A 13,760-nucleotide genomic window follows, 5' to 3' on the forward strand; every position below is an offset into this window, starting at 1 on the left:
GGTGTTATCGATTTGCATTTCCTCAAGTAATAAAAGCATTAATATACACTTCCATCTCTCAAATAATACTTTATGGGCTGAAATTCATGGCACTCTGGAATGATTTTTGTTTACCAGGCTTGTAACTTTGCCAATCAGCTTGTTAAAACAGGAAGAGGTTCTGACTGCATGCAGGGCATTGATCCTGCCTGCACATGATTATGAGCTATTTTATTCCTGTTACACTTCAGCAGAGATAGGTCACTGTCTTATTAATCTAACAGCACCGTGCCAACAAAGTACTCGGGACAGGCCTCTGGCTTAAGGCCTGGGCTACTCTGCACTGACATGATTTACTGGAGGGGGGATTACCTAGGAAATGTGAGAGATGCAGGAGAGCACAAGTGGTTTAGCCACTGGGAAACAAAATTGCTTTGGACTCATCCTGCAAGGCTGGGAAAGTTTTGCAGGGGGTGATTTGTTCCCTCAGCTCCCCTTGCAAGCGGTGGGAGCTCCTTTCCAAAGGCGAGAAGGGGTCAGCTCGGAGAGGAAACCCTGCCCCTACCCTCCCTGAAGTGAAGGTGGGTAGAGCTGCCCACTTCCCTGCCAGATGCGTGGCTGGCCCAGGGGTACCCATTGAGGGGGGGAGGAGGCGCGTGTTTCATACCTGAACTGGAACTGCTGTTTTTCTGCTTCGTGTTTTGCCGAGACTCTTTCATCCAGGGGAATATCTGTTTGGACATGGTGGGCGAGTTAAGAGCCGGACTCTTGGTGGGGTTGGCCGGGGCAGGGTTGCTGCTGGCATTTTGAGATGGTGAAGCAGAGGACGGAGGTGGAGGTTGTGCCTGCTGGGCTGGAGGTGGCTGCGGTGGGGCCTGTGGGTCGGCAAGACTGGGCGGCTGAAGAGGCTGGCTAGGGAGGGTCCTCATGCAACTCTCACTGATGTCATTGGCCTTGTGGTGGGACACGGAGCTGCCAGGGGACTGGAGGGAGCATGCGGGGCGGTGGTACTCATTTTCCACAAGTGATGAAGATGGAGGATATTGCTGCTGACTCGCATTATAAGTGAAACCATTTGCTCCTTGGTAGGGGTAGGCACCATAGATTGCAGAGCTGTCGTAGTAGGTCGCTTTTTGCATTTCGTTGTTTCCCAATATTTATTTCACAAACTGACAGGGTCTTGACACCCTTGGAGAATAACATTGGCACCCCTCTGTCACGTGGACTTCCTCCTCCAATGGCCTCTCCGGGCAGACCTGGAGTGTGGGGAGAGCAGAGCAGGGTGAAGAAATGGTACAAATCCATCTTACTTTCAATAGCTAAGTGACATGAAAGCCATAAAAGAAAAAGTGGTCAGCAATATTTAGCAGCATGACTTGGCCTCGGGCACAGAGCATTTCGATATAAAGCTTCCTGGATTTACTGGCAGCTACAAATACGCGCTTTGCTGCACCGGGATAGGGGCTTTCTAGGGTTTTTGCTTTCTTTCTGCTTAAGAAACAGAGCAGGGCACCACACGGCAAGGGACGTGATGGTTTATCACTGAGAGACTGTTTTAACACCAGCCTCTGAGATAAGGGTGATCGAGGAATTGGTAATGCGAAGGGGCTGGGCTGTTCCTTCACCCACCCCAGCTCTAGGATCAAACCTTGTCCTGTAACGGGCATCGTTTTATTTTTAGCCTTTCTATCCAGGTTATGGCTCTCCACACAACTTCAAAGAAATGCATTAGATTGTTCCTGCCTACATGTGGCACGGGGCAGGAGCGGGGTGGAAAGGTTTGCTAGCCAGGGGTATTTACACATCCCGATCCCAAGTGACAGATTTTGGCTTGCCTATTAAACCCTCGATAGGAAAATAAACAAAGCCAGCGCCTTCTCCCCTCCGTACTCGCACACCACCCCAGGTCATGCACCCCCGGCAGCTGCGGTTTCAGCCCCACGCAGCCCCCACACCCACCTCCCACCCGCGAGTGGGTCTGGAGCCTCAGCTGCTCCCGGCCCCGCAAAAAGCCCCTTCGGTGAGGCCAGCGAGGGTGAGCTGGGCGCTTTGGCGGCTGCTGGTTTGGGTTTTTCAGCAGTTATTTTCGAGGCACTAACTTTTCGTGGAATCAGCCAGATCCTACCTGTTAAAACATGATGGATTGGGGGGAAAAAAAAAACACACCAGGAACCTGAAAAACCAGCGTTCATCTCCATGACCACGGCTTGAACTTTCCTTCCAACTTAGCAATAATAGGTTCTGTCTTGGAAACGGCTATGTAATTTGATGTATGAGGGTCACTTGGCTGGGGAGAGGGTGGACACAAACCCAGAGAATGCTTCTCCTGCCCAGGCGAATCCCTTTCTCTACCCCTCCCTTTTTTTTTTTTTTTTTTCTTTTTTTTGGTCCCACGTCTGTATTTCTGGGATTTTTGTATTTTCCCAGGTTAAAGTCTACTGGTTACCTGCCTAAAAATAACCGGTTAAAGAATCACCCGCACTAACGAGAGGGGAGACCTATGTGTAATCTCCCATCTAGGAGCTCTTTCCGCACGCACTCACATTGTTCTCAGAAATTAAAGTGTGTTCCTCACTGTCCCCCCTTGCTGACAAACCACCACGGATCAGAAGAGCTCTCACTTCTTTTGCCACTTTCCCTGCACTTAAGCAGCTGGATATTTCCCACACACACACACACACCCCCCAAACATCTAACGAGGACAAATGCTTAGGGGCGAAAAGCCTTACACAACACAGGCACCAAATGAGCTAATTCTGCGCCTTTCAAGTTATACAAGTTCTTAGGAAACAGTATTGCCTTTGTTAGACCGTAACAAAACGAAGGTAACACACCTACAGCGGGGCGACCACCCTGTTATTGCACTGATCAAGCTCTTTGGATGTTATTAAGCTAATAAGCCGATGGAGATCTGAGGCGCGCACGCAATTTCCAGCTCCTCGCCTCTCTTTCCTGATGCTATCGAGGCCTGGTGCGATTTTTCTCAATTCTTTTGAAAAAGAGAATATAGACACCAGTGCCTGAAGAGAAAGAGGAAATAAGGAGCCAGTGGCGATTTGACAAAGACACCCGCCTTTCGTGATCACGACATCAAGTATTTCGCCTTCTCCTGCCCGCTCGGGAAGTTTGCTGGGGCGGGTAGGGCTGAGCCGGGATGCGGGGAGAGCTGCTCCCGCAGCCTCCTGCCCACAGACAAAAGGCAACTTCACTCGGAAGGCAAAATATTATCGAAGCTTCGGCCGCCTGCCAGAAACGAAGAGGAAAAAAAAAAGAAAAGAAAAGAAAATAAAAGAAAAGAAAAGAAAAGAAAAGAAAAGAAAAGAAAAGAAAAGAAAGAAAAGAAAAGAAAAGAAAAGAAAAGAAAAGAAAAGAAAAGAAAAGAAAAGAAAAGAAAAGAAAAGAAAAGAAAAGAAAAAAAAGAAAAGAAAAGAAAAGAAAAGAAAAGAAAAGAAAAGAAAAGAAAAGAAAAGAAAAGAAAAGAAAAGAAAAGAAAAGAAAAGAAAAGAAAAAAAGAAAAGAAAAGAAAAATCAGCTCCCGCCTTTGCCTTCGCCAAGTTAAACGCTTCCTACAAAGTTATAGAGGAGCGGGGGTAACCTGAGGAGCGTCCGGCCGTTCCTGGGAAAGCAGGAATAGCGGGATTAAGAGCAACAACGGTCATGAGAATAACAGCATCCTAACGGGAGGGGGGGGGTGGGAGGGCCATGTGAGAAAGTTTGCCACCCCAGACGGTGCTTGGGATGGGAAGAGCTCTCCGCTCCCCCTCGGAGACAAAAGGCCAGGTCTCACAAACGCAGATGGGCCCCCAGTTTTTCCAGCGCCCGTTTATCCGGCTCCATCTCCATTTGTGCAATACACCTCTCTGCCCTTCACCGACTTCTTTCCCCATACCCAGACAGCCCGGAGACGGCAGACGAAAGCTGCTCTGGGATGGCAAATCCCCCCCGTTTCCCCCACTCCCCACTTCAACTCTCCTCTACCCTCTCTTTCCCCCCCTACCCCCCTCCCCCATTTCCCAAGCACACCAGATCTTTGCCCCGTAACTCCCAGCCGAGCCCCAAACTCTGACTCTAGGAAGAAAAAAAAAACCAACCAAACAAACAAAAAAACCCCAACAAACCCAGGCAGCCCCCCTGAAAGATTTCCTGAAAGATAAAAGTTGAGAGAAGGTAGGGTGGGGGTGAGGGGGGAGTGGAGGGGAAGAGAGGAGAGAGAGCTGCCTGAACACGAAGTGTAAGGGTATCAGTCACTGCCTGGAAGGAAGCCCCAGCTTGTGAACTCTTCTTGAACCGACATTTAAGTCTACGGTCATAAATCACTGGGACGTAAACTCCACCATTCACGACTGATAGCAGCGTATTTGTGGCCTGCTTACCTTAACTTCTGACGACTGAGGCGGAAGCCAGCATGCTCGCTCTCTCTCTCTCTCTTTTTCTTTTTTTTTTTTTTTTTTTTTTGAGGCGACACGACCCAGGGAGCGGGGGGCTGTCCGCCCCCAGCCCAGTCCCTACGGCCGCGGGGTGGGTACTGGCTTCAGCTCCTCCGTCCCCGGCACCCCCCGCCCGGGAGGGGTGAGCCTTGCCCCGCACGGGATGGGATGGTCGCTCCGGACACCCGCCCCCCCCTCCTTTCCCCTCCTGTCCCAGGCTGCCCACCCTACCCCGAGCAGTTCCCCCTGCGCGGGGCACGGAGGACAGGGATGCTTCCCAGGGCTGCTCTGGGAAGGGAAGGAGAGAGAGGAAAGGAGAAAGGGGGGGTGAGGGGGAGTGGAGGGGAAAAAAAAAAAAAAAAAGGAAAAAGAGGAGGAAAAAAAAAGGAAGGAAGAAAGAAAGGCGGCCTCCTGGGGAAGCCTGGGGCCGGGTGGGGGCTGGGGAGGGAGCGGAGGAAGGCGGCAGGGAAGAAGCGCGGCCCCCCCTGCACCCGGCCGTCACCAAAGTCCAGGAAAATTATGCTAATGAAGACAAACGGCGCTCACAAAGGGTCGCTCTCACCAGCCTCGGGGGATGCTGCTGGGGGGGGCGGTTTGTCCCTCTTACCGGTGGGCTTGGGGGGCGGCTGCGGAATAGCCCCGCCGCCTGGAGCCCCGCAAAACCCCGGCTGAGTCCCCAGGGATGGGGAGCAAAGCCCCCGGAGAGCCGGGGCTGGGTCCGGAGAGCCAGCCGAAGCCCACCAGCATCCTCGCTCTGGGCGATGCTTTCAGAGCCGCGCTGGAAATCATTAGAGTTACTAATTATTAACTCATGGGTGCGTGAGCGCGCGCACATCACAGATGTATGCACAGACGACACCCCCCCCCCCCTTCACTCCCCAAATATCCCTAGCGCCCAGGACGGGCACAGAGGCCCTCGCACACACACACACATGTGCTGCACAGGCGAGTCGGGGTCCCCGCAGCCTCCCGTGGGGGGCAGCCCCGGGTGGACGCGGGCCCCGGGCCGCACAGCCCGGCCCTTGGCCTCCCACTCCTCGGCAGGGCTGGGAAAGGGAGCTCCCCAGGTTTTGGTGGGGAGGTGGTGGTATCCCCCCTCCCCTTTCCCTGCGACAGAAACACGGCGGCGATCACGCAAACGAGAACTTAAATCAAGTTGCAGCCCCGGCCCCTCTGCCAGGCAGTAGCTGGACTATGGACTCAGTGCATTCTGTGCATTAAGCAGAGGCTCCGAACAGTGCCTAGGTGTAAATTTGACTTCACTTCGTTAATTAAGGCATTAAAAATATAACTAGTCCGTTTAAAGCACGAGGGAGCCCGGCGTCATCTTAAAAGCACAAACAAAGCGAGAAATAGAAAAGCACTATAAGGCTGGGGTGGCCTCTTACGCATACCAATGGTTTTTGTCATTTATGGCTATGCAAGATTTATGACTTCATGCACCAAAGCTGTAAACAGAGCACTAAAACAGAAAACACTTGCTCCTTATGGCATAAGTGAGAAGGCACCACATGAAAGGGGAAGCGGGCAGCGTAGGTGGAGAGGAGAGGCAAAAATCCCGCGTATGCGTTTTGCTTCAAACAACCCCTTGAAAGTTGCATCGGAAGGGGGGAAAAAAAAAAAAAAAAAAAGTCTTTTTAGTCAATAATCAACCCCACACTTTCTTCTGAAACTGCTGATCGGCCGTTCGCTCTCTTGCCCAGCCAAATAGCGAGAGGCAGCGCTGCGCCCCGACGGAGCCCCTCGGTCCGGAGAGGAGGGGATCTGGCAAAGGAGCGAGAGCTGGGAACTACAGGAACCTGAGTGGGGACGCCGGGGAGCCCTGCCGAAAACCTGGGCCGTCTTTTCCTAGAAGCGCCTTTAAACTTTGGAGCCGTCTCCAGCGGGATATTCTGACTCCATGTCTGTATTCCAGAGCGGGGACGGGGAAGTGGGGGGGAAGGGGGGGAAAGAGGGCTTTTTAAAACGGGAGGGATTTGCGAGGGATTTGAATTGTGAGAACCGAAGTGGTTCATAGGAATACTGAAGTGTTTGCTTCATTCGTCTAACTGTCTACAATGAGTTTTGGTGGTTTTTTTTTTGTTTTTTTTTTTTTTTTCCCGAGATTTCGCCTGTTTGTCCCGTTTCCCCACGTCCCCTCTCTCCCCAAAGAGGTCGTTTTAAACATGAGAATATGTTTTTTTTATGTCTTCTATGATGGCGGGATAAGTGTCCCAACGCACATATCGCCGCTGCTTTTATCTGTCTTTCCCTCCCAGAGGCCGAATATTTTCTTTCTGCTCCATTCCGCGTATAGGGCTCAGCTCGAGGCGGGGGGGGGGGGAGGGGAGCGGCAGGTTTGGGGGCTGAATTTAGCTGTGGTTTTTTTTTTTTCTTTTCTTTACGAAGGGTTCAACTTCTCGGGACTCCCCCTCACCCCCCTTTCATGGAATTACTCTCAGTTTCCGAATAAAATACTGCCTGTAAAGCACTTTGTCCTTGAATGCTCCGAAATGGAAAGCAGGCAGCACCGTAATTCATGGCTGATTTGGGATGGGGATGGGAGGGGGATCTCTTAGGGGTGAAATAGCAAAGCGGGGGAGTTACTGGGGAAGGAGACCAATTCTGGAAGTGGTGCCTGTCCGAGTCGTTAGAGAGTTAGGAGGGGGTTTTAGCTGTCTTGGCTTAGGACTGGACTATCGAAACAAACCGTGGTTAATCTGAATTATTGTTTATATTCTCCAACTCTAAAGAATGGCAACAGACGCTTTGCTATTTGTTCAGTAGACCGAGGTTATTTACACAACTCGCCGAAGTCCTCCTCTCCTCCAAAACTCTTATTGTTTTCTTTTGCTCTAGAGCAAGACCGCGTTATTTATGAGTGTTTTAACTGGGTCAATATGTATCTGAACTGGGTCATAAATCAGAAGAAACGCTGCCGAATAATTGAGTTGCAATTAAAGCTTGCGCCTTATTCCTGAGGCGCGTTTTTGGCCCATTTCAAAACACGGCAAAGCCAACCTTGGCTTTTAAACACACAGCTGGGAGACACCGGGTCTGAGAAAGGACAACGTCCTTCAGCATGGCAAGAAAGGGAAAGAGCAGTTTTTTTGGGTCAGTTCTGCTCTGAGAGCGGCTTAAAGAGCAGGAAAGACAAAAAAAAAAGAACCCCAGCCCAAACATCTCCGCCCTGCAGAACCGCCGCGAATAGCTCCGGGTGGAAATAACCTTTTTTTTTCTTTTTTTTCTTTTTTTTTTTTTTTCAGGGCAGTTTTTGCTTTTCTTCCTCTCTCCCTCTCTTTCTGGCCCCTTAGAAGATGAGTAACCATAACCGCCTGGTAACTGTACGGCAGGAACAGGCGAGAGGCGCAGAGCGAGCAGGAGGAAAGTGAGCCCCAGCGCTCCGACCTCTCCCAAAGCCGGGACACACCGAGGGAATGTGGTTTTATATAGCATTTTGTCCTCCTTGGATAGCCAAGTAATCCTTAATTTCTGTCATTTAAAGCGCATTCTTTATATATAGGTACGCACACATACACATAACTATGTACATATTCATACGTACGGATATATCTGTATTTATGTAAACGATTGTATGGAACATACACTAAGAACATATACTAAGACTAGTATATGTTATCCTATAAGATAATTTGCATTCAACACCTTTTTTGTTCTAGCTTTCCAGATCCCTACTCAGGAGAGAGGGAAAAAAACAAAACAAAACAAAACAACACAACAACAAACCCCACCACATTTTCAAGGCTGATTTATTGTTCGAAGCCAGGGCTGACTCTTGGTTCAGCTCCTTCTCACCGCGGAGAGATAAGGAGGAGCCTCTCGGCTCGTTTGGGAAGGGGAAGCTTTGCAACAGAGCCCTCCGCGCAAGGTAAACAAAGTACCACTAAAGCATCATAAATAAAATGGCAGCACGATTGCACGCACTCATCTCATCGATTTACGGAGCGGCGGCGGCCGGACAAACACCCATAAAACCAACAACCGCCGCTGCACGCTCGAGCACGACCCCGACCGAGAAGCATCCCACCCTCCCACACCGCCCCCCTCTGCATCGTTTTCTCCGACTTCCCCAAATACGTAAATAAACAAACACGCACATACAATAAAATAATGAAATCAACATTTAAAATAATAAAAAATAAAATAATAACATAAAATTAAGGGGGGCAAAAATCCAAACACAACAATAAAAGAGGCTTCCCATCTCCAGCCGATCATAAATAACGATAAGATGGCAATCGAGGGGCTGGAGCAGAGGCAGCTGGCCGTCAGCGGCAGTGTTGGGATCTCTATGGAGAAAAAATAAATAAAGCAGCAAAGTCTCCCTGTTCTGCTCGCTGCGAGGGGAGAGTTGAATATTTACCGCAGCAAATTGAAACAAAGGGGGAAGCAGCCTGGCTCCGGGTGCACAGACACCCGCACGCACACACACGCACTCCCTCCAGCCTTTGCTACTGACCTTTGCCTCGTACAGCAATAACTCACCACATAAATGAACAATCAACGGAAATACCTTAAAATAAAATCCATCCTTTCTAACGAAGCATTTCGTCCGCTCGGCTCGACAATAACCTTTCCATAAGGAACGAACGCTGTCAGCGAAATGGCCAGCTCTGGCGGGGACGGTGATGGGGGCAGGAGGGGAAAAAAAAAAAAAAAAGAAAGAAAAAAATAAAAAAAAGAAAGCAGTGCTTGCTCTGAACAGAAACTGGAAAAGCGTAATCGCAGACGGAGCCAGACCGGGTCTCCACTCCAAACGCCACAATAATGCGCTGTATTATGTGCTCACGTGGTCATACGTCAACTTAAATCCTTTTATTTGAAATAGGGAATCATTGAAGGAACAGGCTTTCTTAGAGCGAGCCTTTGCTTTTTAAAGCCTTAACCCGATATGTTAAAGAAGAGTTTTAAGGGAGGAGGGGGAAAAAAAAAATCCAAGAGATGCAGACGACTAGAGGGGGAGATTGGTTTGATTCTTTTTCCTCCCACACCGATATTTCTTTACACAAAGCCCATTGGAAGGTAAGAGGAATTCTTCTTCTGATACGGGATTGCGCTGCACTTTGATACTTAGCCTAATTAACCGGCGTTTGCTCCCCAGGCCTGCCACTCTGCTCCACGTCGCACACCCTCTGCAACCCCCGAAGAAAGCCCAAATCTTAACGGTATCATTTCCAGCCCCCTTCTAAAGGGAATGATTCCCAGCGTTCCCCCCACCCCCAGCCGCCTCTATCCTGCCATTGTACAGGGCTTGCTCAACTCCCACACGCTACATCAGGGCTCCTGTAGAAACTAAAAAGACCTGTAATTACCTGACAAAGGCAAAAAAGAGTCTCTTCTAAGATTCTAGTTGATTTTTGTCCTTGTAACACACTGTGAAGAATACACCTTCCTTCACTGGCGTGGCTCTGAATTTTGCAAAACCTTCTGGGACCTTGCTGTTAAACCTGTGCTTACGCATTTCCTATACAGCTAGTTTGAGTGATGCACAAAATTATAGGTTTCTAACGATGGGGAAAAAAAAAAAAAGTCGGGGAGGGGGAACTCTCTGCCTAAGGGAAAAAAAAAAAAAAAAAAAAAAGAAAAGAAAAAATAAAAGAGCAAAGTTGTATGTGGCCTCCACACCAGTCAGCTTTGCTTGTATGTGAACACACCACATCTTCCCTGTGAGATTGTTTAACTTGTGCTATTGACACAATAAGCTAAACAAACAGAAGAAACCCTCTACTCACATAACTTTTCTGGAAGGAGTCAAAGAAAATCAGATACTTGACGCTTTTAACGTGTTCCTGGCCCAGTTTTGTGACTCCAGCATTTTGCATCATGATGTATATACCCTTGCCTAAACCTTTCCACCATGCCCCATGAGCTCGAAGAAAAGTTTCAGCTGGCTGCATGTCCCCTCTTACTGTTTCACCTGCACTTCAATGAACGGAATGGAAAGAGTTTGCTTTTTAAAGGTGATTTTTGATGTTACAGGCAAGCCTTACCTACTCTAGCTTGGATTTTAAAAGTGGGACACTGGAATTTAAACCAAATAGTAACAGTGTGTAGTAGTGGACATGGCAGCAAAGTCAACCGAAGAAGAATTTACACTTTTTCAGTGGAAGTGACTGAGCTTGTAACAGGGTATACATATATCACCCCTCGCTAAGATCTGGAATAAAAACTATACAGCTTTGGAAAAAAAAAAAAAAAAAAGAACCAGCACTAGCCACACACGACAACCCCTAATCTGTAACTATCAGCATGACCGGTCACTCCACAGCCCTCATACTCAATGTAAACCGGGGCTAATAGTCACTCGAGATGGATTCACGGCTCTGTGAAATACGGGGTGTTTAGATCCCTTAAAAGAAACACGCGGAGAACTTCTTCTGCAACAATGAAACTGAAATCAATGGGGAACGGAGCAGATGTTGAAAAAAAAAAGTAGAGCAAGTCTTTCCTGGGGCTGTTGTAAAAAGTTATCGACTGCTTTGCGTCAAAAGCAGAAAGATGGCTTTAGAAGTTACAGTCCTGAGCAAATAGAAACTACAAAAGCGATAAATCACAATCATAAGTCAGCTTAAATGCCTTAACGCTAGCTATGGCTATTGGCTTCAAAACCCTGTTTCTATGAACATCTTTATTAGTATTAATGGTCAAGTTAATGTTAAAACTACTGTTTAACAATTAACTTCGCGTCTGTAGTGGGGAAACTAATTAATTCTTAAGAAAAGCAACTTCTTGACGTGTGATTACCTTCCACGGGATGTGCTTGGAGAGGGCAGGAGGGGGAGTGCGCCTAACTTTACACTGTCCTGGATCGCAGCTCAGAAATATTACCTTCCGCCGGTTTTGGAGCAAGCCTGCTTTGCTCCAGCGTGGTGATTGCGAGTTTTCAAACACATTCAAATCATCTTGCGAGTCGCAGACGCTAGATTTCCCCCGCCACCCCATATATTGCTTGGTTCCTGTTCCTGGACGTTCAGCATTGTATTTTGTCACCTCGACGATTTGGAGACCTGAAATACGGTTTCTAGCAGGAAAACGTGGAGTTTATCAGTAGGTCTGCTACCGATTTTTTTTTTCCTTTGCTTTATACACATGGCTTCGAGCTGAGCTGAAATTCCAGGCTCGGTAACAACGAACAGATCTGAGTTCATAACGTGCCTTCATTAAGAGAACCCCTTTGTGCCAGCTCTGGCATTAATGGCCACTCTTAGCACTAATGCAATTTAAAGTTAACTCAAATATGACTAGATTTAGAGTTTTTACTGTTTTTCAAGTTTACTTTCAGGTCAGTTGTTAAGAAGTAAGCCTATCACTCCCACGTGGAGGCGAAATGGGAATCACTGTACCATATAAGTATTTATTTCCTCGAAAGATTTGAGATCTGCTGGGACACAGAGCTGTTTACCTACATCTGTGCCTCTGATCGAGATAAAGCTGCCCTTTGATCATTTCCAAGCAGATAAAAATAATAGAGCTATCGGCTGTGCATGCCCTCCTAGAAGGAGCTCTGCTCAGAATCAGCTGAGCCTGCCAGCCCCGGGTCCCTTAAGGAATCCCAAATATCTCTGCCCGCGATGCTGCGGGTACATGCCACCGCATGAAGGTTCCTCCGTACCGTATTTTCGCTTTTAATTTCCTAACGCAAGCGTGAATAGGCATCTGCAGCGCATTTTTGTAGTTAAGATTTAAGCAGCCCATTAAGCCAACACAAAGAGCCCTTGTAGTCCTGTAATTTATGGCCTCTTTTAAAAGGTAGTAAAATACACTAATTGTACAGCAGCGTCCAAAAGTAAGCAGGTAAATCTAGCAGGAATTTGAGCTAATTCTCTATAATCCTCCCCCCTCTCGGCGGCCGGCATAACAAAATGGTCTCTAGGAAAAGCGTTACATTTCTCCTGCCAAAGGACCCAGCGCATCAAGGACTCCAGCAGCCCCGAACCACCAAACACCGACCTCCGCCCGGTGCGAGACAGGCCGGGGCTGCCAAACACTCGAAACTTATCTGCAAGCCATTCCGATGTATGCACTCAGACCCGGGGGGGGGGGGGAAAAAATAAAAAAATCAAGTTTTCTGACATTCTCACATGCACTCCGCCTTTGCAGGACTGGCTGCCGACCTCCTCGAGGAGGAGGCAAAGGGAGAAGCCGCGATGAGCCGTTCCACCCCGAAATGGCTCCAGCCCGCTCTCCCTCGCCTTTGATTTGGGGAAGGAGCTAAGAATGGACAAAGAAATTCTCAACCTCTTTCGCTCTTCAAATGCCTTTGCATCCTTCCTGTCCTCAATGCCTTTATAAGGATGGCGATCACTCAGGTTCCGTACGCTTCTTTGTCTGCCCAGACACGCGTATTCACCACCCACGAAAGATGAATAGAGTCAATCCAGGAAAAAAAAAAATCCTGTTAGGTTAAATATTTATCACAACAACAACAACAACAAAATCTCATTCCAGCAGGCTCGTCCTGCAGGCAGGTACTGGGCAAATGGTTTTCTTACAGCTGCGATCGGCGCAAAAGCCCAAACCCGGCGCTCCCCGGCTCTTACCTCCTCCAGCTGCGCGGAGTGGGGCTGAGACGCTCCCAGCTTTCACCGCCCCGGCCCAGCGGCTTGGTGTGGGTTTGGTTGTGGTGGGGTTGGTTTTGGTTTTTGTTTTTGTTTTTGTTTTCTTTCTGGGGCGCCCTGTAAACGGGCAACAAACAGTACCTCACCGGGGAGAGCAGGGGCGGGGGGAGGTATTGTGCTTTTTCATAGGCAATACACGGATGTGCGGGATGCGCTGGGTGAGCCCCGGAGCCGAGTGGGCAGGGATGGAGCGGGAGCGGGCTCGCCGCATGGAGCGTGGGTTTCCACCCGGGTGAAAAGCACGGGGAGCTGAGAAATAAACGCATGTGGTTGTTGTGTGGGGTTTTTTTTGTTGTTGCTGCCTTTTTTTTTTTTTTTCCGTAGACAGCTATGCCGTCTGTCTCCAAGTGTTTGGAAATATTGTCATTCCAAACTCTTGTTACATGAATGTCTGCTTTATTTTCCTCTGGGAAACCTTTGTTTAGGATCATTTAATCAAGAACAGACATTAAACACTCGTCGTGATGTTCATCTCTGCTGAATAAAACGCGGAAAGGGTTCCAGTTGAAATGCGGGGCGCATTGTGGTTGGGCTTTTATTCAAACTGTTAGCCAGGGCCCGATTCTGCCACCAGTAGCACCATAGGAGACTAACAATTGACCTCTCTGGAGCGGAATCGGGCCCAAAGTCTTAAAAAAAAAATAGCCACAAAAAAAAAAAAAGAAAAACATCCACAACAACAATCTACATTGAAAGCCATTGAAAAAGGAAAAAAAAAATCTCAGCGGTTTCTCTT

The 13,760-nt window shown here is 48.5% G+C and overlaps 1 protein-coding gene across 6 annotated transcripts in view; it reads right to left on the reverse strand.

Moving 5' to 3' along the window:
* HOXA3 (homeobox A3) overlaps window positions 1-13,760 on the reverse strand; it is a 45,946-nt gene that overhangs the window by 2,471 nt on the left and 29,715 nt on the right. For 3 of the 6 annotated variants that reach the window (XM_086742568.1, XM_086742567.1, XM_086742569.1), the window contains one exon: window positions 647-1,235. In XM_086742568.1, coding sequence (XP_086598694.1) covers window positions 647-1,118 — 472 coding nt within the window. In that variant the 5' untranslated portion in view covers window positions 1,119-1,235. Of the gene's footprint in view, window positions 1-646; window positions 1,236-8,919; window positions 9,016-11,234; window positions 11,266-12,946; window positions 13,546-13,760 lie in introns of those variants that run through there. The other 3 variants (XM_086742570.1, XM_086742573.1, XM_086742571.1) reach the window with 3 other exon arrangements.

This window comes from Chlamydotis macqueenii, chromosome 2, assembly GCF_036417535.1.
Source record: "Chlamydotis macqueenii isolate bChlMac1 chromosome 2, bChlMac1.mat, whole genome shotgun sequence".
NCBI lineage: Eukaryota > Metazoa > Chordata > Aves > Otidiformes > Otididae > Chlamydotis > Chlamydotis macqueenii.